The sequence below is a fragment of the Numida meleagris genome, chromosome 2, assembly GCF_002078875.1.
Source record: "Numida meleagris isolate 19003 breed g44 Domestic line chromosome 2, NumMel1.0, whole genome shotgun sequence".
Classification (NCBI taxonomy): domain Eukaryota; kingdom Metazoa; phylum Chordata; class Aves; order Galliformes; family Numididae; genus Numida; species Numida meleagris.
Genome location: NC_034410.1, coordinates 78,007,664 through 78,029,098, shown reverse-complemented (window position 1 = coordinate 78,029,098; position 21,435 = coordinate 78,007,664). Strand labels below are relative to the sequence as shown.

General features: G+C 42.6%; 1 protein-coding gene across 1 annotated transcript; it reads left to right on the top strand.

The window, feature by feature from the left end:
• Nucleotides 7-21,029, top strand: UBE2QL1 (ubiquitin conjugating enzyme E2 Q family like 1). The gene is made up of 2 exons (XM_021387865.1): nucleotides 7-433; nucleotides 15,379-21,029. The coding sequence occupies exons 1-2, from the start codon at nucleotides 80-82 to the stop codon at nucleotides 15,508-15,510; spliced, it is 486 nt and encodes a 161-aa protein (XP_021243540.1). The 5' UTR covers nucleotides 7-79; the 3' UTR covers nucleotides 15,511-21,029.

Here is a 21,435-nt window from a genome sequence, read left to right as displayed (position 1 = left end):
GCCGCTGGCGTCGGGCTCGGGGCCGCTGGCGCCCGCGGGCCGGCAGCAGCACTGCACGCAGGTGCGGACCCGGCGGCTGATGAAGGAGCTGCAGGACATCGCGCGGCTCAGCGACCGCTTCATCTCGGTGGAGCTGGTGGACGAGAGCCTCTTCGACTGGAACGTGAAGCTGCACCAGGTGGACAAGGACTCGGTGCTGTGGCAGGACATGAAGGAGACCAACACGGAGTACATCCTACTCAACCTCACCTTCCCCGACAACTTCCCCTTCTCGCCGCCCTTCATGAGGGTGCTCAGCCCCCGCCTGGAGAACGGCTACGTGCTGGACGGCGGGGCCATCTGCATGGAGCTGCTCACCCCCCGCGGCTGGTCCAGCGCCTACACCGTGGAGGCCGTCATGAGGCAGTTCGCCGCCAGCCTGGTCAAGGGGCAGGTAGGGGCCTCGGGGCGCGGGGTGTCCGCGCCCCGCTCGGATGGCGGCCCCGGGGGCGGCGGGGCTCTGCCCGTGGCTGACCTTGGCCGGGCTGCTCGTCGCAGAGATGTGGGGTGACACGGAGGGGCAAGAGGCAGGTGCCCCGCCGTGCCCTCCTGCGTGTCTTTTGTCCCTCCTCTTGGCTCTGCTGCCGGTGGCATCAAGGTGCGTGATGGTCGCATCCTGTGCCCCGGAGCAAGAGGGGCTCCGCAGCACCCACTGGGGCTTGGGGCTGAAGTCCTTAGCCAGCTGGTCAGCCATGCCGGCAGGTCCCTATACTGCCTGGCTTCTTGTGTGAAGTCCAGCCTCTGGCACAGGGCTTTGTCTGCCGCTGTCCTCCACGGTGGCCGTTGGAGCGTGCACCTGGCTTTGCTGTGGCAGAGCTGTGCCAGCCTCAAGTGTCGCTGCCCAGAGGTAGCACCTCATGCGGGGCACCTCTTCAGCCTCCTCTCCTAGTCCTCTCCCTCTCCTCTCGAGGTTCCTAGCTCCTCCGGCCCTCTCATCTCGTTTGTCCCTAGCTAAATCAATGCGTTTTATTTCTATTTTTTTCTTCTGCAGAATATCCTTGGGAGAGAAGTAATTCATAAGATATTTTTAATAACTGGGTAACTATTAGTGGTGGAACCCGCTGTTGTGGTTGCTGTAGTGGGCAGCGTAGCGTACCCGTGGCTGTGGTTGGGTGGTTTTTCTGCTCACCTCGTGAACGCCCTTGAGCCCTGTGCCATGCACAGCTCCTCGTCAGTCACCGCATGATGCTGTGTAACTTCTTGAATTCATATCTTGGAAGTGAGGGGAAGAACAAATAATAACATATTTTCCATTTGTTTGGAAAAGAGAATGTTACTCCTGTTTGCCTCTGCTTGGTTTGTCTTAACTCAGAAAATTTGAGTGTTCAATGAACTCATTTGTAAGTGGCTTTTTCTCCTTTTTCCTTGTATGATCCGGGCCTACTGTGCTTTTTTAGATCAGATTGTATTTTTCTCTGCCTCTCGTTTGAAGAGGTCAAGTTCTCTGGGTCACCTTGGGATATAAAAAAAACACCTCCCAGAAAAAAAAAATGAAAAGCAGTCTCCATTTACATGGAGCCCATTGAGGTATACCAAAGTTCTGCAGCTACTCATATTATGTCACACAATTTATTAACTAATCTCTCAATATAGTAATGGTATTTCTTGTTATTTTTAACAAGAATTTAGGAGGACAGTGCTAAATTCTCTGTTTTGTTTTTTTTTTCCCCACAACAGTTCAGCACATTTCTGCAGTATCGAATGTTGAATGTTAAATGGTTAAGATTCACTGCCATCATAAAATAACTCAGTTAAGAAAAACACTGAATTATTGAATTATTAATGAATGTGTAGCTATATAACCTGTATTTCTCTCTGAATCCTGTAAGGGTTTTCCCCAAAGCCATGGTAGTTTCTGATGCCGAAGGATGTTTATGAGGGCATCACTAGTAGGTACATTTAATATACAAGAGTTTCAATAACATTATTCCAGAAGTTCAAGATGCTAACTATAAAAAGAACAGTGCATGTGGGGTGAAATAAAAGGGTGAAATAAACAGCTGCTAGTAACTTAGTAGCTAAATAGCTGTGAGATGCGTGTTTCCAAGTCTCGGTGCGTGCGTTCCAAGCTGAAACGCTAATAGGTGATATTAACAATAAATTCAATTTCTCAGTTGCAGATGTGTAATCTGTGATGGGCTGCCGCTCTGTAACTGTAGCCAGGCTCTGTGTAATGGGAGCCACATTTCTGTAATCACACTCTGGTTATGTAATCTTGATTCAATTGCATAATATGGTTCAAAATACAGCAGGCACTCCTGCATCCCTGTTTTGGCTTTGATTGTAAAAGTAATGTGCTTTGGGCTGTAGTTTTTAAAAAGAGAATATAGCTGCAGAAATGTCGGAAGTAGAGGGTACTATATTCCCCTGAGCTGTAGGGCTGGTTTGAGGTAACTCCTGTCGTGTTGTAGGCAGTCTCACTGCCCGCAGTGGCTCTTCCTGAACAAATAGCAACAGCCTCAATCAGGGTCATTGTTTAATTTCTGAATTAAAAATTAGCAGTAATTAACAGTGGATGCAGCCCAGCTCGTGCTGAGGTCCAGGGCAATCATCCTCAGAGGTGGCTGTACCATGTTGGTCCCGCCGGGAGCACAGAGCCGTGGGGACCTTCAGGAGAAACGTCACCCACGCGTGGAGCGGTGATGTAGCATGAAATCATCGTAAATAGTCAGGGCTGTGACACATCTGAGGGTGCGTGTCTGTAACGCGAACGCAGATGTGAGTAGGCAGGGCTGAACTTTCCACCAGCATACATTTTTCCTTTTGACAGTTTGAATGATAAAACTAAGGTGGTTGATTTCATTCACTATTTCTTTCCAGTGCCATTTTGCAATACTAACTATAGCATTGCTGTTCTGTGCTGGGTTTTAGTTCTTCAGAGAAAACTGTAGCTCTTCTTGGTACATCAAGTTGTTCGCCTCTGAATGTATAGAGCCTTTTATTTATTCTGGTTTTTTTTGTTGACAAAGTGATGGAAAAGCTCATGGAGCTAGCACTGAAAATACATTTTGAGGCAATCAAGATTCTTGACAGTTTCAGATTTTTTGACAGATACTGCAAACCTTTTAGCACAGCAAAAGAAAAATTGAGATAAATTCTTTTGATGTTTCTCAACTGAAACGTCTAATTCAGGAGTTAGGTTTGTAGGAAGGCTTCTGTGCGGCTGGTCCACTGCTTGAGGCGTTAGGTCCTGATTCCCAGACTCAAGCAGGAGTTTTAACCTGGATCGGATTTTTACATAGGATGGGTGTTTCTCCACGTACCCCAGGCAGGATCTGTACACCTCAGGTAGTGTTGCTTGGGAAATGTCCTACATTATGGGATGCAAAGGCACTCCCATTGGCCCATTAAATATTTTGAGTTTCTCTCCATACCCTTGTTTCCTATTAGAAGCCTTGAATTGCATTTTTTTAGATAGCTTTTGTCTGGAAGAAAATATTTTAATGGAAGAGAGATAATTTCTGTTTGAATGAAACAATTCACCAACCCCAAACTAAGCTTTTTTCAGTTTTCAAGGGAGAAAAAAAATGTTAATTGCCAAACAAGTTGGGGTTTGTTTGGTTGGTTGGTTCAGCTATTCAGCTGAATAAGTCAATTATTCACACAGCCCTAGTCAGTATCTTGAGGGGAATTCTCAGTACATCAAAGGCCTAAGACTGTTTATCTGTCTGGAATCCAGAATCTTATTTTATAAACTTGATGTTGTCCTTAACTCAACTGCAGCCTTGGATTCAAGGGGATGGCTTCATGTTGAGTCAACCACTCACTGGCTTCTCCCCCTTGGGCAAACACTCACCCCCACTGAGCCCCAGTCAAGGCTGCCATCAGCCCATGGTGGGCCTAGGAGCTAACCCAAGGAAACACTAACCTGGAGTGATGCTAAGGAAGTAATATGAACACCAGTTATTGGTTGTCTTGAAAGCAACTGTTCAGCATTCCTGCCTGGCAGGACCTCCCCTGTCTGTCCACTCATCTAGGCTGTGGGAATAGCCTGCCACATGGTGCTGCCTCACAGCAGTCTGTAATTAAGGAGAGGGGTTTAAAAATGCATCTATTGCACTCCGTTTCCTGATAACAGTGTAGTTGTGATGGTAAGACTAATAATATGAGTAGCTGGGTGAATGCAGCGGCAGCAGTGCCAGTCATACAAGAGCAGTGAAGGAGTGGGAGGCTGGCTGTGATCCTCACTGAGTGACGCACATGACCCAGGCTGGCATCAGGCTCAGGAACAGGCTTGCATCTGAAGACGCAGCAGATGATACAGTCCCAAAGGAAAATCGGACTTTGTCCAAAAGTGGAAAAGGGTTTTGAGTCTTTTAATGCACTAAACCAAACACTAACGCTTTATATTTAGAAGAAAAAGATACTGCAACTTGTTTCCTTGGATAGTGTTAGCAGGCAGTTGGAAAAATGAAATAAATCCATGTTGTTTCGTTCCAGAAAGGAATTATTTGACATTGGCTTAGTAGCAGCTTCAAAGAGGACAAAACTACATCCTTTTTTTTTTTTTTTTTTTTTTTTTTTTTTTGAGAACCGCTATACAGCTGCATAGGATGCCTTGAGGAGTTTTGGCTTGGGGTGGCAACTGATTGGCGGAGGCCTTCTCCTTTTTCTGAGTCCCTGGCTCTTTCCATGGAGGCAGAAGACAGATCTACCAGCCAAAGGTAGCTGTCAGTTAACTGTCAGTTCTTGCAGATAGTCTCGTGGAAAAAGTTCTTTGTTTTGAGGAAAATAGGCCCTCATTCTGCCATATAACAAAATATAAATGAGCGCAGGGATTTTCTTGGTACATACTGAAATAGGAACGGGGAATCCATAGTCATGAGTGCTCTCGCTGATGTGAACCTCTCTATAGTGTTTTAAATCAAAGCTAAATGTACTCTGTGATTAAGATTTAATTTCCTGTAGCAAAATTTTTTGAATTCAAATAATTTTTATTTGCGCATTGTAATGTTAGAAATACCTCAGTGTAGCCTCTTTGCTTCAAGAGAGATGTGCCTTGCATGAACATTAAACTCATCTCTCCTTCCATTTTAAAAATACTGTATCACAGCTGACTTCTACCAGGAGAAGTGGGCTTATTTTATGAAAAACACAGAACGTAGCTGTAACTCATAGTCTAAACTACTCCCTATTCATCCTTTCAAACAAAAGTATGGGAGAGCAGATAGCAGATGGGACTTGCGTGGTGTCCGGGAGGTCAACAGGCTCTGGGTCTTTCAAATATGTATAGCAGAAATTAATTGCAAATCCATGAGCTTTCCTATTCCAGATACTCAGTTTGAGGACTTTAGCCTTGAATAAATCAGCTGATCTCAAATGCTGAAGAAAGTTATAGAGGACTCAGTGGCCTCTCAGTTATTTGGGGCATTTCCATATTAGGACCTTAACAATAAAACTGTGTTGCTTTTAGCTTTTGATTTATTGCCTGAGCGAATGATGCCAGTTGTCTTCAAGGTTAGGACTGCCACTGAATACATATTGACTAATATACAGAGATTACAAGAGGAGGCAAAGAATATATTACGGGGTTTGTTCCTCATTAAAAGGTATAAATGCTGTGTTGAAGAGGTGACAAAGAATATTGTTTAGTTAGAGAGGAAAATCAGATATATTGGCCTTTGAAGGTTTCTCTTTTATTGCAATTGAGAAATCCCTCATTTTTAAGCTGAAGTTTAAGAGGGAGCATATATATTTGCCACATTGAGGTGCTGGGAATGATGAATGGGTTGGAAAAAACATTGTTCATGTGTACTCTGATATATTGCTGTTCTGACTATAGACTCTATTATTATGCAAATATATTCTACTGAGAGGAATGAAGACACAAGGATTGTAATTCGTTGAAGTAGGAGGCAGGTTTAATTCTTCTAAAAAGCAGAGGGAACATAATTTCCATTTTACCCCTTCAAAGCACAGAAAGGAAAATTTTTAGAGATTCTAAAATACATTTAGCTATCGTTCTCAATGTTAAATCGTCATCAAATAAGAAAAATCACTAAATTGAAACAAACCGCCCCCTTTAGAACATGCTTTTATGGCAAGTGGAACTGATTCTTCCATGCAATATTTGGCTGATTTTCTTCTGAATCAGAACTTAAAAGAATTGATGCTTTGGTTCGTAATGAAATTGAACTTGCTCAGGAGAGCAGAATTTTTCCTTAAGCTGTAAAAGAAGTCCTCATTTTCTTAAGAGAAAGTGTTCAAGTAGAGTGAGCTGTAGCGTTTGCGTGTTCTGTCAAATACTTTGTGGAAGAATTGTATTTTTTTCAAATGCAGAAAGCCTAGTCCCTGAGGGGTGACATGGTGTTCTCACGGAGGAGTAACCAAAGCAACCTACTTTCTGCTGTGTGGAAGATTTTTTTCTTATACGGGCTAGCTTTGAAAACAGGCTGATTTCCTAGCATCTGCACAGTGCCCAGGGATTTCTTTGCATGACCAGAGACTTCCAGATCAAACGTTTGTAACTCTGCAGTAATTGTGGTCCTCATATAGTGGATGTCTTACTGTCAGGCATGTCCCCCAATGAGAATCTGCAGCCACAAAGTGAGATACTGGTTAAGTAACTTAATAGGAGCTGTGTTTCTTTTGCCAGCCTGAGCTCTTTTGCACTGATGAGAGACAGTGAATATCTCTTTCCTTGACATATTCAGTCCTTCACATATGATTTCCCGTTCACAGATTATCTTCTGCAATTGTCAAAAAAGGTAATGCTGATGTTAGGCACCGGAGGGGATGTGAGGATTGCCAGGTGCAATCACTCTGCAGTTAAACAGGGAGAACTTTGGAGGCTGTGGTGATTATCCTGTCTGAATGGTTCAAAATATATGTTAAATTTAATACGCGCAGGATCCAGTTGTCTGACTTGTAAATGGGATGCCAGTTTTCTGTCGTGCTATGAAGAGCAATGCTGTAGCTCAGGGCTGCCCTGCCTGACACCACATGCTACGGAGTCATTTCTGCAGAGTTCTGAATGTTCCTCCTGGCAGGTTTTAACTCTCAGCAAAACTAGTGGTAATCAGATGGGTTCGGGAAGTTGCAGGACAAGCTGCATGGGATAGTGAATAAGCTAAGGAGAAATGTAAGTATGCCTCGATGGAAATAAATAGGCGCTCTGTACTCATCTGCACAAAACAGGCAAGTGGGCACCATACTTAAGATACGCAAGTGCTTCATGTTCTTAAATAGGATGAAGGAGCCAATCTAGTTTTGCCCATTCCTGTTAAACACCAGACTGAAGAGTGGTGCATCAAGTGTGCCTGTACTCAGCTGTGTGTGACAGATGTGTGCCACATGCCTTCCTCCTGCACATGTGGAGTCTGTCCTTGGAAACTGTCTTCCTATCTCCCTCATGATTTTGTGCATGTTGTTAAAATTGAAGCTCCTCATTGATTTCATCCTCTTTTCCACGGGTCTTCAGAAGCCCTGAGATTTCTGCAGTGACTCCTTGGTAGAGCTAAAAATCAGTAACGATCCCAGATCTGCACGCAAAGATGAGTGAAAGTAAACCTGAGGAAGGACGATTAAGCCTGTGTTATGAAATGGCCCAGAGCTTTGATGTTTCTCATACTTAAGTTTTATGAGCTGTAGAATGACTAGGTGTTCTTCCTGTTTCTAGGTTTGTGTTACGAACGGTAACAACCCCTCACTTGCAGTAAGAAGTTTAGGACTTGTTTCCTGAATATGTTCCCATAAAAAAAAAAAAAATCACAAAGAAAAAGAAAATGTTAATTAATTTTGTCAAATTGTCTATGAGGTTCTACAAATGTCAAGTTTCCTATAATTTTGACAAAATTAAGTGTTTCTATAAAGTACACTCAGAATTGAAGTGTTTAATAATTATGTGGGAGGAAAATTAGTCTTTAGTTAATAATTTCAATTTCCTTGTTAGAGCATTTAAGCTGAGCAGTAGTGATTCAAATCTAGCATCTGGGCTTTGCTGCTAACTTCAGGTGCAGCCATGGGCAAGTCATATAGTTTCTCTGTAGTCTTCTCTCCTGTAAAGTACAGATAATCTTTTTTCCAAAGGTGCTTTGAGGATACATGCTTAAAGCACTTGGAAACGGGGGCTCTGACTAAGATGTCCATGTGCATCAATATGAAACATATCACAGTCAGGAGATAAAGGAGCAAGCGCACCGGTTTGTGACACTCGTCCTACCCAATTTGGTCTTACATCATTTAAATGTTCCCAGAGGTAGTCTGCTTTTTACTTTTGTTTGTTCAGTTTCTATTGTTCTGGTGTACCTTTGCGAAATATGGAGATAGACGTTGCTATCTGGGCTGTGTCTCCTTTGTCTTTAACACCTGTCAAAAAGGATGCTTTGCTTTGATTTACTTTGCTTTGCAGCCGTGGCAGTGTTCAACCTGGGTGACTTCAGTTTGTTGATGTGGAGGACCTGTGGGCCAGTGCAGAGCGGGCTGTCATGGTCTTGGCTTTTTCACCTGGGCTAAGTGCTCACTGTCAGTAACAGTGCAGGGATAGCATGGAGTGCTGTGATGGCACGGCTGCCTCATGATGGAAACCCACCTTTATTCTGATCTAACTCGTGTTGTAACTTCGGGGCTGGAGGCAAGTTTTAAGGATGTGGTTGGCTGACAAGATTTTCTTGTTCTTTTGCCAAAACAGTGTTTGTCTGACTCCTTAAATGCACAAAATTCCTTAACCCTCAGCTATGCTGAAGCCATGCTGCTGACTGGGTGCCTTAGAGAAAGGCAGGGAGGAGCAACATGGCGCCCTGTAGCAGTCAGGGATTGGGGCTGTAGGCGTTTGTATTGATTAAAAGCTGCTTCCACCAAACAAGGAAGTGTTAATAATTGCCCAGCTGGAACTCACATTTCTTTTTCCTGGACAAAAAAGGCACATTCCCAAATGGAGCAATTTTATAGGATGCTTTAAAACTGGAACTTGCTGAGTTTCCACATCTTTGTATGGATTATCCTTAAAAAGGAGATGAAAAAAGACAAGGAAATACAGCTTCAGAAATCACACATTTGTGGAAAAACATCATGCTTTTAACTCATGCTGCAACGCTATTTCTCTGCGTCATTTGCTATACTGCTTTGTTTTAGCTATAGGTAATACTTATCTGTAGTGCAGTATAAATAGTATGCAGTTTCTGAGACCTGATCAATTGTGCTTCATCAGTATGTGAAGGAAAAAAAAATTCAAACCATGTAATCGCGAGGAGGAAGTGTGTGTGTTACACTCTTAACAATGATACAGCAAAATGCAGTCGCTGCCCTGAGAGTATACTGCCCTGAGAGTATACAGTAGCCCACTTCAGCATTGCTCTGCTTTTGAATGCTTCTCTAAAGCTGGGCGAAGTGTTTTCCTCTGGAAGCTTGTTTAAATATTCTAGAACAGGACTGGTTCAGTCCTACCTGTTGGATTCCTCCACTACTTATCTGAACAGATTCGGCTGTGTTTGCACAGTACGTGGCTTTGCACAGTTGAGACCTGAGGCCATTAGTCACAGTCACCTGAGTAGAACATGTTATGTACCAGAGCCTCACACTGTGCTCCAGCTCTCCGAAAAGCCTCTAGTTTTGAATAAGCTGTGGAGAACAATGAGACGATGTGGGCACATCCTTCCTGTCCTTGGAGGGATCACCGTGGATGCCATGTGTAGCAGTGACTTGCTACAGCCTTTTGAGGTCTAAACCTCTGCTTTTTTTCTCTCTCTCAACATTTACCTAGAAATGATTCACTACAGACTACTTCTTTCTTGGCATGGAAAGCTGTGGTATGGCATAGCTATTTAAGAGATGAAGGGAGAAAATGAAATTTTGGCCATGCAGCCTTGTGCTGACTCAAACACATTTAGCCCTGTGTGCAGAAAACAGGTATGGTTTCCTTAGAAGACCAGTCCTAAGTTGTTTGCATATCAAGGATTAATGAAAGGAATGCAGGACCAGGGGTTTAGATTAAGGCTAGTGCTAACAACTCAGAAGCCTCTCAGCTTCTTGAGTGTATCAGCTGTGTGCTGTTTGTAATGAGTACTTCTTGTTAACAAGTAAAAAAAAAAAAAAAAAAAAAAAAGAAAGCCTGTGTGTCTCTGAAGGGTTTGCTTAGGGTGTTACCACATGTGTACCACAAGGATTGAGGCCGCTTTCAGAATCACCTTGGTTATGTAAGAACTGGTGTCTGCTTACAGTGAATCTCTGAAAAATTGAGGCCCAGAAAACGGGACCTGCATCGCAGCAAGACTGAGTGAAACCTCCATCCTTGAAGGATTCAGCATGTGGCTGCGTGGTGCTGCTGTGGGCCGGGCCTGTGTTGGTGGTTCAGCTCCAAGTGCTTGGTTGGGCCTAGAGACCTCCAGAGGTTGGTTCCAGCCAGCTCATCTGTGACTGACTGGCCCTGTGAGATGCCAGTTCCCCATCTGTAGTCAGGTAGTGCTGAAAGTGATACAAGGTGGAAGAGCACCTCACTCTGTGTGCCTTGCCTGAGAGCACCTCACTCTGTGTGCCTTGCCTGAGCTGTTGAGTTTTGGTCTGGGAGCTACTCTAATTGGTTCGATGAGAGAGATAAATCCTTTCATTGCTGCCAAAAAATTCCCCTGAGGCCATCCTGAGACTGGAACTAACAGAATAAATATCAGGACTATTTTTCGTGGCGCATAGGCTAGATGTGGGCAGATAGAATCGTAGAATTAGCTAGGTTGGAAAAGACCTACAAGATTATCCAGTCCAACCATCCACCTACCACCAATAACCCCACTAAACCATGTCTCTCAATGCTATATCTAAACGTTTCTTGAACACCTCCAGGGACGGTGACTCCACCACCTCTCTGGGCAGCCCATTCCAGCGCCTGACCACTCTTTCAGAAAAGTAGAACTTCCTGACGTCCAGCCTGAATCTACCCAGGCGCAACTTGAGGCCATTCCCCCTCATCCTGTCACTAGTTACAAGAGAGAAGAGGCTGACCCCCAGCACACTACAACTTCCCTTCAGGTAGTTATAGAGGGCGATGGGGTCTCCCCTGAGTCTCCTCTTCTCCAGACTGAACAATCCCAGCTCCCTCAGCCGCTCCTCATAAGGCCTGTGCTCCAGACCTCTCACCAGCTTCGTCGCCCTCCTCTGAACATGCTCCAGGGCCTCAATGTCTTTCTTGCAGTGAGGGTTAGATGATAGAGATAGATAGAGATGGTTGGAGTTGGATTTCAAGCTGAAGAGCTTTGGGCTTCACATTTGGTATCTCTGTACAGGACTTAAATCTGTCTGCAGACTGCTTCTTGACGTGATGCTGTTGGATAAGAAAAGATATGGCACGTTCCTGATAACGGTGCCAAGAGACTTCAAAGAGCTATTTGATGTTGAGTTTAATATTGCCAAAGATGTGTGTCACTGTCACGCCATGTTCTGAAGGAGGGAATGTGCTTATGCGCTGGTGGTTGAGAGGAATGTTGGAGACTACTGTGGCATCAGTGAGAAATAGAAAAGCTCCAAGATTTGCCCATGGCGGTTTGCAAATTTGGGTGCCAAGCTATACGTGAGGCTTACCCATGTTCTTTTGCTGAATATGGAGCAATACTCATGTATTGCTCGTGTGAAGGTGACCTGCAGTTCCTGCCAGTTACCTGCCAGTTACCAGAGTTGTGGACTAGATCCTCACTGGTTTTTTAGTCCAGCTCATGAGTTTGGGCAGAGAGTAGATGGGTGACACTGAAAGCCAGGCACAGTAGGAGCACAGGTTCATGACGAGGCTCAGTGCATCACATGTCCTGCATTTAAGCATGGCTGTGTAAACCATGCTGTGTCATTACTTTCACCTTTCATGTTTCTAGCTTGTCAAAATTACATCTTGGTAAGTACATGAAGTTACAGCAGATGGCAAAATCTGAAATGTTCTCTTCAACTCTTTATTTTAATTAGGTTTTCAGTTATTCCTTTACATAAAGCTCTCTGTGTCTGAAAGTATTGCAAGCACTTAAGCAAGCTCCTGGTGCGACTTCTCGTAGCTAAAGTTGACATTAATAGCTTTATGAAAGGTTTTCTTGGATTTTCTCTGTTTTAAATCTTTTGTGGAATGTGCTGATCTTGTTCAGCTATCAGTTTGATACTTTTCTTAATTTGGTGCCAGACACCTCAAAACGTCAGTGATGCAAATGATCTATGTGCCTTGCCACGGCAGTAGTGATATGCGTGGTTTGAAAATCAGTCAAAATGCAGTTGTGTGCAATTGAGCTATGGCCAGTGCTGTATTTGCATACTGTATTTACCTTCTTTTTCATATTTACAATAAGCAGTGGCTCACAGTCTCCTGACCAGAATTAAAATGACTGTATGTTTAAGTAGCAATCGGAAAATAAGCTGTAGTCGGAGCTAGTAACTGTGCCTGTTAAAATTGTTGTTTGACAATATTTTATAATTATGCATGAAATGCCATCTTTAGTTAAAATTGGGAAGAGTTCTGTGGGGATGGCAAAAAGCTGGAAGACCTTAACATGGCAGATACCGCTCTAGGGTCAACTTAAAATCATCTGGATTGTTTTGACTGACATTCTGCCCTTCTTTCTTTCTCAGATTTATCTGAGGCACCAGGAAGGGAGACTTTCAAACCACAAGGTTAAATTTTAAACAAATTATAAACACTTGGCAGGTATTGGTTAATAAGAGACAGTGGTGACCATATTTGCTGTATAAATATATGGAAATGAGTAGACTGTGTCCAGTACAATTAGATAGTCTTTGACGGCACAGTTTACATTTAACCTGCATGTGGTACGCGACTGTGTTTTAGAAATGGCTTTATTGATTCGTTACATTAAAAGGAAGTATGAGAAGAAATTCATGGAACAATGCTCATTCTGTCTGTTGCAGCTCCAGTGACATTTTAGGTGGCACGATCCTCGCTGCGTTATTCTAACACCAAAGAATTCTTTCTTTTTTCAAAGCAGTAAGCAGTTGACACTGAATATGAGTGGTAGCTGTTTTGAATGCCAAGATCCTATTTCTAGGTACAGATTAGTATTAAAACTTGGTTACAACTGAGGAAGACATAGATCTACTGTAGTAGGTGCTATGCCAGCAATTCAGAAAGGTGTAGAAGCTTTAAATTATAAAAAAAATCTTGTCAGTAAGATGAGATGGCAAATTGGTCTAATCCATGAACAAAGTACTGAATCAGGTTTATATTTACATTCAAAAGTATTTAATGGGTGACATTTTGAAGACATAATTACCCTTGCTAATTTCATCTTCTGTTGCAATTTGCATTAACTTTTCCTATGTTTCTCTAAGTATGCTTCCAACGGAAGCTTGGACTAGGAAAAAAATGCAAAATATGTTTTGTAACTACTGCAGCATATGGAATTTAATAAGTCATTGGGAACACGTTGTGTGTGCAGCACCCAGCTGGAGCAGTAATTCTCCAGGGAAGAGCAATATCAAAAGTACCACTTGTGAGATTTGAAAATGTTACCTAGTGTTATTTAATAACTAATTCTGTCAAAACTGAAAAGGGAACATTTTCTAAGAAAATTTGTTTGCAGGACTAAATGGTTAGCCATCAGACCACCCTTATTTGCAGAATACTAATCCTCAAATTCGTATGAGGGTGGGGAAGTTGTCTCGCTGTTTAGCCTAGCAGATTATTTGAAGAGAAAATATACCGCCAATTTATAAATGGGGGATAGGAAGAAAAGCATCAAAAGGTAAAATTGCTGTACCTGAGAAAACCAAGGAGGTATAAATCAAGAGTGAAATGAAGTTCCCAATCTTTAGTTTTCTGGAAGAGAAGTCAAAACATGCAGGAAAATGACTTCTAAGGACAGGAATAAGAAACAGCTTTTTTAATGTCCTGCGTCCGTAGTTTTGTTGTAACAATAGCGGTGCTGAACAAAATGGTACCTGCGCAGAATTTTGACAGCTTTCTAGAATGAGATGACTCTGCAGAGGAATCTTACTCATTTAGTGATACTCTGAGGACAGAGATCATTGTTTTCTTTTTTTCCCCCATTTTTTTTTCTTTTTATTCCCTCAGCTAATCATTTTCTTGGTATCAAACGCTGCACATGATTAAGAATGACTATTTTCATTTTGAATTCCAAATTGACAGCAAAACACAGGAAGCAAAAAATGCAACCTGCTGCATCCTTCTGAGGGAAAGGGCGCAAAAAATAAGAACACGTGAACTTGGATCTTATGGTATTTGCTCATCAAATATGATATATACTAAAAAAGTGCAGCCTGACAAATTGGAGAAATCCCTGCACTTGATTTTAGTAAACATCTATTTTGTGACAAATCCAATAGGCATAAATGCTTTAAAGAGTATTAGTGTGGTAGAATGGAATAAATCTGCAGCTATATTTCTTTCTTGTCTTCTGCTGCTTCGTAATTGACACAGACCAATGTGCAAAATAAGGTGGGCTATTAATAACGCACTAAATGTCTGTGTTGCCACGCGAGGATTTGAAATTATATACCATCGTGCATTTAGAGGTAATATTTAATTGCAAAGTAAAAAAAAATGCAGTATGTTTAGATGCATATGTGTTCGGGTATTATCAAGCCAACTCGTCACGAGGCGGTAGTATGTAAACAAGAATCTTTTTTTATGTAGGTTGGAAGCAAGCAGGTGCTCCTACCTGCAGGAAATCCCAGGGCTGTTTGTTTCTGACAGGTCAGAGGAGAAGACAAATGAAGAGTGCTTCACGGGAGGAGTGCATTTTGTAGCGATGTTCTGCGTTAGCAGCAGAGTGCGGTGGGTTGGGTATGGGTACTGAGATGGAGCAAGCAGAAATGCATCCCTTTTGTGGTGGTTTTCCAGTCGTCGGCTGCCCCGTAGTCAGTCTCACCTCTGACTGCTTCACAAGCGTGGCGTAAAAATTGCTCAGAAATGTCTGTCTGTCTCCTCAGCCCCGTGCTGGTTCCTGGTGCACAGGGGGGACCTGGGGAGCTCCTCCCTTGAGCATCAGGAAAGGGCCTGGGGCTGCACATCGCAAGGAGTGCCTGCCTGCTCAGCACTGCCCTCAGGCCGCACAGTGAGGGCTGGCACGCTGCGTGCTGTAGAGCAGGCATCCCTGCCTTCATTTGCACAGTCTGCATGCGGGCAAGAAGAGCGGTGAGCCCAGAAAAGCAGTGTGCCAGCACAGGAGCTCACTGGGGAGAAAAAGCCCTGCAGCGTTCCCTTTTTTTTTTTTTGCCATTACTGCATTATAATGTTTAATGATCTCTAATAGCATATTTGCCTGCCCCAGTTTGGGAACTATGCTTTCTGGTATCCACAAGCGAGTGCCCAATGCCTGGAGGTGTTGAAAACTTAAGCTATGGTTTCCAGCTGCGTATATTCACGTGCTTAATGAAGGTTTTCTCTTTTGTTCGGTGCAGGGCCGTATCTGCAGAAAAGCTGGCAAATCAAAAAAGTCGTTCAGTCGAAAGGAAGCTGAAGCAACATTTAAGAGTTTGGTGAAGACCCATGAAAAATATGGGTGGGTCACTCCACCCGTCTCTGATGGCTGATGTTAGCAACCCGCACTTAACAAAAATGCTGAACAAAAGTACTGTGACATCTCCTCAGTGCTGTACACCGCCCATCCTTTTCTACTTCAGCTTCAGTTACATACCATGAATGTCAAGGAGACATCTAAGTTATTTATGAACAGATGTGTTTACAGAGGGAGAGGAAAAAAAGATGCTGTTTAGGATTATGTTTCAAGACTGGAGAATGGTCGTCATTGAAGTCACTTGAGCGGATGTTGAGATTGCATCATTTGCCCCCATACAGCCCACATTGTCTTCAGCTTCTTTCCATGACAGCAGCACCAAACAGCGGTACTGGAAAGTCTATCCATTACTGCTCAGTTCATTTAAATGTAAATGAAGCAGTTAATATTTAATAGGGAAGCAGTGCATTGCAGGTACATGTTTGCTGTGCTGTTTATCTTTGTCTCCTAGCAGGTCAACATAACTTGAAGATTTGTCTTTATGTGGAACTGTGGTCTGCTGTGACTAAATTTAGACCTCATTTGTGCTCTATATATGACCTTTAATTCATAAATGAAACAGGAATTAAAATGCTGAAAGGTCCTAGTGTTGACAAATTATTAAGTGGAATCACCCAACCGGTTACAATGTGCTATCTATGCTGATACTGTGACGTGCTGTTCAGAAATAAAGCAGTGCAGTTAGCTGAAGGTTAGGTGATTTTTTTTTTTTTTAAACACGTCCACACCAAGGCTTGGAGTGGCTGGTGGTAGCAGAAGCATAATTACCCTGCCAGAACCTTCTGCAGTCGCATGTGGCCCCTCAGTTCTTCAAAACGGCAAAACAAACAAGTGGAAATGGACAAAGCAACCTTAAAAATTGTCTGCTTAATTTTAAAATGATTATGCCAGAAACAGAGTAAAAATTTTCGAAGCAAATGAAACATGGTTTGTAAGATGATTTGCATGACTGGATTTTTCTTTTTTCTTTTTACTCAATAGACATTGTATGTACTTAGAGCCCAGTATCTGAGAAAACCCACTGATGTATATAAATGTCCTATTATTTAACCATTAAGATTTAAGTTTTCTGGTAAACAAATGGAAAAACTTTCTTAAGGGACTCCATGAAAGCTGAAGGTAAAGTTTAGAATGGTATAAGAAAAGCATTAAAAATGTGGATTCTGAATGGAAAATCGTATTGGACACATGCTGAATAAAATCACCAGTATCACTTTTGTTGCCTCAAGAAGTTAATCATTTTGGCCAGCCTTTGTATTCAAGATACTAGATTTCCTACGGTGAAATCACATGATGGTGATATTTTAATTGAAAGCAGGACAGTGTCGTTTGTAAGAACCCAATTTTGGAGGGGGAAAAAATGCTTGAAAATGCTTTCCTTGGCATGTCTAACACAAAGCCAAGTAGATGTGGTTGACTGGGTTCTGGTTGTGTTGTAGCAGCAGTGGAGACTGTGCAGAGAGATCCGGGGCTTTGATGTAGGACTGCACACAACAAAGAAGACCAAAGAGTAACGAAGAATGGAGGAACAAGAGCACAACTGAAGAAGTAGCAGAGCAGATAGACGTTCATGCGGTACTGGTGCAAAACCACTGCTCAGTTCATCTACTTTGCCAATGTGGCTGTTTGTCAGCTAGATGAAGAGGAAGACAATCAGAGCTTTCACCAAAATGGCTATGCAGGTCAGAGCCACACAGTCCTGTGAATATGGCTGGTTTCTCACACTTTTCCCTTTTTGCCTCTCTCTTTTTTTTTTCGATGTGACCATTTGTGACACCCGCATGGTGTGCCTTATGTCAGTTATATCCAGAAATGCTCTTTGCCGTAAATCTACACAGATCTTGCTGTGATTTATCTCACCCTGTTTTATACTCAGAGACAATGCTGTAATTCAGTGTATAGATGCTTTCCCTCTCAAACTGTGTGTCGCTTCTGTGCATCCAGCTGCAGAATGTGTCCTTTGAGAGAGGAATAACATTTTGAGTAATTTAGCCATCCATTTTTATGAACGCTTTTTTGCTCTCTGCTAGGAGAGAGGAAACTAGTATGTTTAGTTAGGCATCGTATAATTTGCAATCCCTAGTGGGAGTTCCTGAAAATGTATAGAGAGATCTATCACAGGAAAGCTGGAAAGGTTTATTTCCTTTCTGAAAAGCTCTTGCCTCATCAGTACAGTAAAATACCATTAAAAGCAGCGTGAAGGTGTGGTGAAATCTTAGGGGGGATATTTCTTTCTCTGCTGTGTTTCAACCTGTCTCATTTTTTTCTGCCAGTGAGTTATTCTAAATCTTCCTGAGAACCGTATCTTTAATATTTAATTAAAGGGTTAGCTAAAAGGAAGATTGTGGGTGGATCGCTACCACTTCCCTCAAACCTACTTATTATGTATCTTCTTAAATGTGCTTTAAATAGTTAGAGCAAACATCGTTGCTAAAAATCAGAGTTGCTTTCTGCCTGTAGGAGGTTCTTTGTAGCACTCCGAGTCTCAGAGCTGCAGGAGAGGCAAATCAAAATCTGAGTGCTTTGAAGCTGTAGCAGAAGGGGAGCAGAGCGCATGTGATAAGCTACAGCAACAAATAGTCCAAGGAAGAAAGAAGCAAAAGTACACTGCACGAACTAGGGCAGGATGAAGTTCCTGCCGCACCAAAAATAAAAATGTTCCTATTGAAGAGGCAGCTTACAGCAGGAGCAACTTGTGCGAGGGAAAGTGCAGGGAAAAGGGAACAGCAGGGAGCACAGAAGCATTATGCTGCTGACCATGGAGGAAGGCAGATTGCTAGGAATGTAGGTAATTAAGAGATTTGGAAAGAGGGTTGAACTATTTTAGGGGATATTACAGTATTGTTATTGTCTAGCTGTATCGGTAGTTTATGCCTCAGCTATTAATGAAGAATAGGTTCTAGTTTTTTCTGTACCCAACAAGCCAAAAAAAAAAAAAAAAAAGATTGAGAAAATCAGGAAAGGAAGGTTTGTGACAGAAAGGGAGGGAGCAAGATCTAGGACAGAGAGAGAGAGAGAAATATAAAGTGAGGAGAATGTAATCAGACAGCTGAAACACCGGAGGGAAGAAGCCTGATCACGGAAGGGGATAAAACAAGGAATCAAGGGAGGAGAGTACAGCATGATAGCAGGAGTAGGCATCAGGCAGGGGTGTCAGACAGCCATTTACATAGGACCTCCTGCAGAGCTGCTCCAGGTGCCTTTATGTTGAGGGAGCTTCAGTGAAAAAGGTCCTGTAATGTCCTTTTTGCTTCCATCCTAGAAAGTGATGCCTGCTTCTCCACGCTCTATCCTCCTCCTGGCAACTGAGAAGGATGACAAGTTTTGGAGCTGTGGTGTGAAACTTGAATCGGGCCATCAGCTCACTTTCATGGCTGAAAAATAGATCAAGTGTCATTCCAGATCCTAAACTTGGGGAGGCCAAAATCAAAATAGATTGCCAGTCTTCTGCTTTATCGAAGCTTCTCAGTAGTCAAGAAGTGGCAGCACTTCTTTTGCTTACAGTAAATGTCAGTATTCCCACTTTACATAGTCCAAAAACTCCTCAGGGCTTCTTGTGAAATCAACAGTCAACACAGGTCCTCCAGTTCTCATTAGACCCATTTAATCAAGAATATTATTTTCCATCTGCTGCCCCCAGAACAGATGATTAATTTGAAAGTAGCATCTGGGGAGGTGTGAAATGACATTAGGAAATTGCTTCCTGTCTATTTTAGAATGTGTCCTTTTGGAAGACCTTCTTTAAGTCTGGAAAAGCTACTCAGCTGAATGCAGGCATGGGATGAAGAAAGCTTATGGTAAAGGGAGGAAGTTGGCTGTGAACATCTAAATGCTGAAGGATCTCCACAAAGAACAGAGCTGATGATTTATGTGGGAACATGGTGCACATTAGGAATTTGTCCTAAGAGCTCTAAAATCAAAACCACAGCACTCAAAGACCTCTTGAGCTTGCCTTGTTTTCTCTCCCAAAGGCAGTTTCTCCTTCGTTCCAGCCTGCACTTCAGTGCCAAGTCCTAACTGTTTATTTGAAGCTCTGACAGTATCATGTAAAAAAGGAACTCAGTTCATTCTCTTTGTCCAAAGCAGTGAATAAGACCTTAAAATGGGCCTTCTTGTATAAATATTATAGTTGGGACAAAGACTTTCTAGTATGACAAATCCAGGTGATATGACTGTGTAATTCATATATGGTTTTAGAAAACTCCAATGAGATGGCTGAATATGAACACATTTTTCTTGTTGGGGATGGTTTTAGAGGATAGCTGTCTTCCAGCTGAATGCTGGGGTGTGCAGCTTTTTGTGGGTGTTCTGAGGATTTACTTTTTAGTGATATGTGGGCAGGTGTGACACATGCTTAGGGACCTGAAGGCCTAGCTCTCTGACATTGGGAAGCGTTTGCGTAGTCAGTGTGAAAGGTCTGACTCTTCCATGCAGTAGGTGAATGCTGGTGAAAGAAGGTCCTTCTCAAAGTGTACGATGAATTACACTAACAGAATTAAGCAGGCCAACCTGCCAGCACGATGGAATTTTCCAATTTTCGGTTCCCCCAGCAGCCTGACAAGCACCAACCTATATTAGATGGTTTCTACTACACACAGCACATTTCAGAAGATGACAGCCAGTAGAGATGCTGAAGAGAAGCTCCTGGACACGTATCTTCTCCAGCCTTTCCATCTGGGGGAGCAGGCCCCTGAGCTTATCCAGGCGATGTGCATCCTGCTTTATATCCATATACCAATCTTGCAAATACTTTACAAGCATGTATATTGTTTGGATTGAGTCAAAGTGTTCAGCACATTCCTGACCTGGGTTCTGCTCTGCAGAGCAGATGGGTTACTAAATTTGCACCGGAGGTTTTTGTGCAAGTTAGTGACACATTTTAAAGTTTTGCTCTGCTTGCTCTGAAGAATAAAGTGGCTGTCAAAGTAGGTCTGAGGACAAATAGGTTGAAAGTGAGTCAGCTGCTATTATCAGCACAACTGCACAGAGAGGCGGTTTCATTTTGTACATGAAAGGCTAGAGGTGAGGGACTGCCACAAGAGCAGCCAGTAGGACACTGCAAGAAGTTAGAAAGGCAGAGCTTGCCTCCTTTTTTTCTGCTACTGTATTACTGCCTATTTAATTACATTCTCTTAAGCTGTTCTACTTTGCAAATTTTACCTCTCTGTAAATTTCTTCAGAAATTTACTATTATGCTAAAGGAACCTTAAAACAAGTCATGTTGATTGACATTTTAAACCTGCCTTTCATTCTAGAAGCATGCAAATGCTATGCTGACACCTGTCCAATTCCACCGACAGCTTCCTCACGCTAGCATCTTGGACAAATCGGTGATGACGGTAGTTAACACACAAAAATAGAAACTGCAATTTGGATGTTTGAATTGGTCTTTTCCCTGATTGTTCTGTCTTTCACTTTGATTGACTTCAGAACAGAATGTCAAGATAACGACAGTGAAACTGCCATAGTGTTATTTGTTTATTTATAGCAGTTCCTTTTGTTCATGCTGCTAAATAAAGTGGTGATAAATATTCATTGCAGTTGTGTTTCACCAAACGGGAATTGAGAGATAACTCCTCACACTCGGAAAACTTTGCATTTTGTAGTAACTGTTTGCCACCACACTTAGCATGCATTGTCTTTTGTTGTCAAATACTCTCGTGTTTTCTTGCCCAGTGACCTCATGTGTTTTAAATTACATTGATTTACTAACAGAAATACTTGAAGTATGTCTCAGTTCTCCTCGCAAAATCAATGAAACGTAACTGAGCCAAATCTAATTGTCTGTGTGATTTAGAAGAGTTCTTCCCTTGCTATTTGCATAAGAAAGATTCGTAGACTTTTGCCAAATATTCCCCTTCTGAAGTTTCTCAACACAACCCAGAATTCAGCGCAGAAATTCACGCCTTCACGAATTACCACACATCTTGGGAATGAAAGC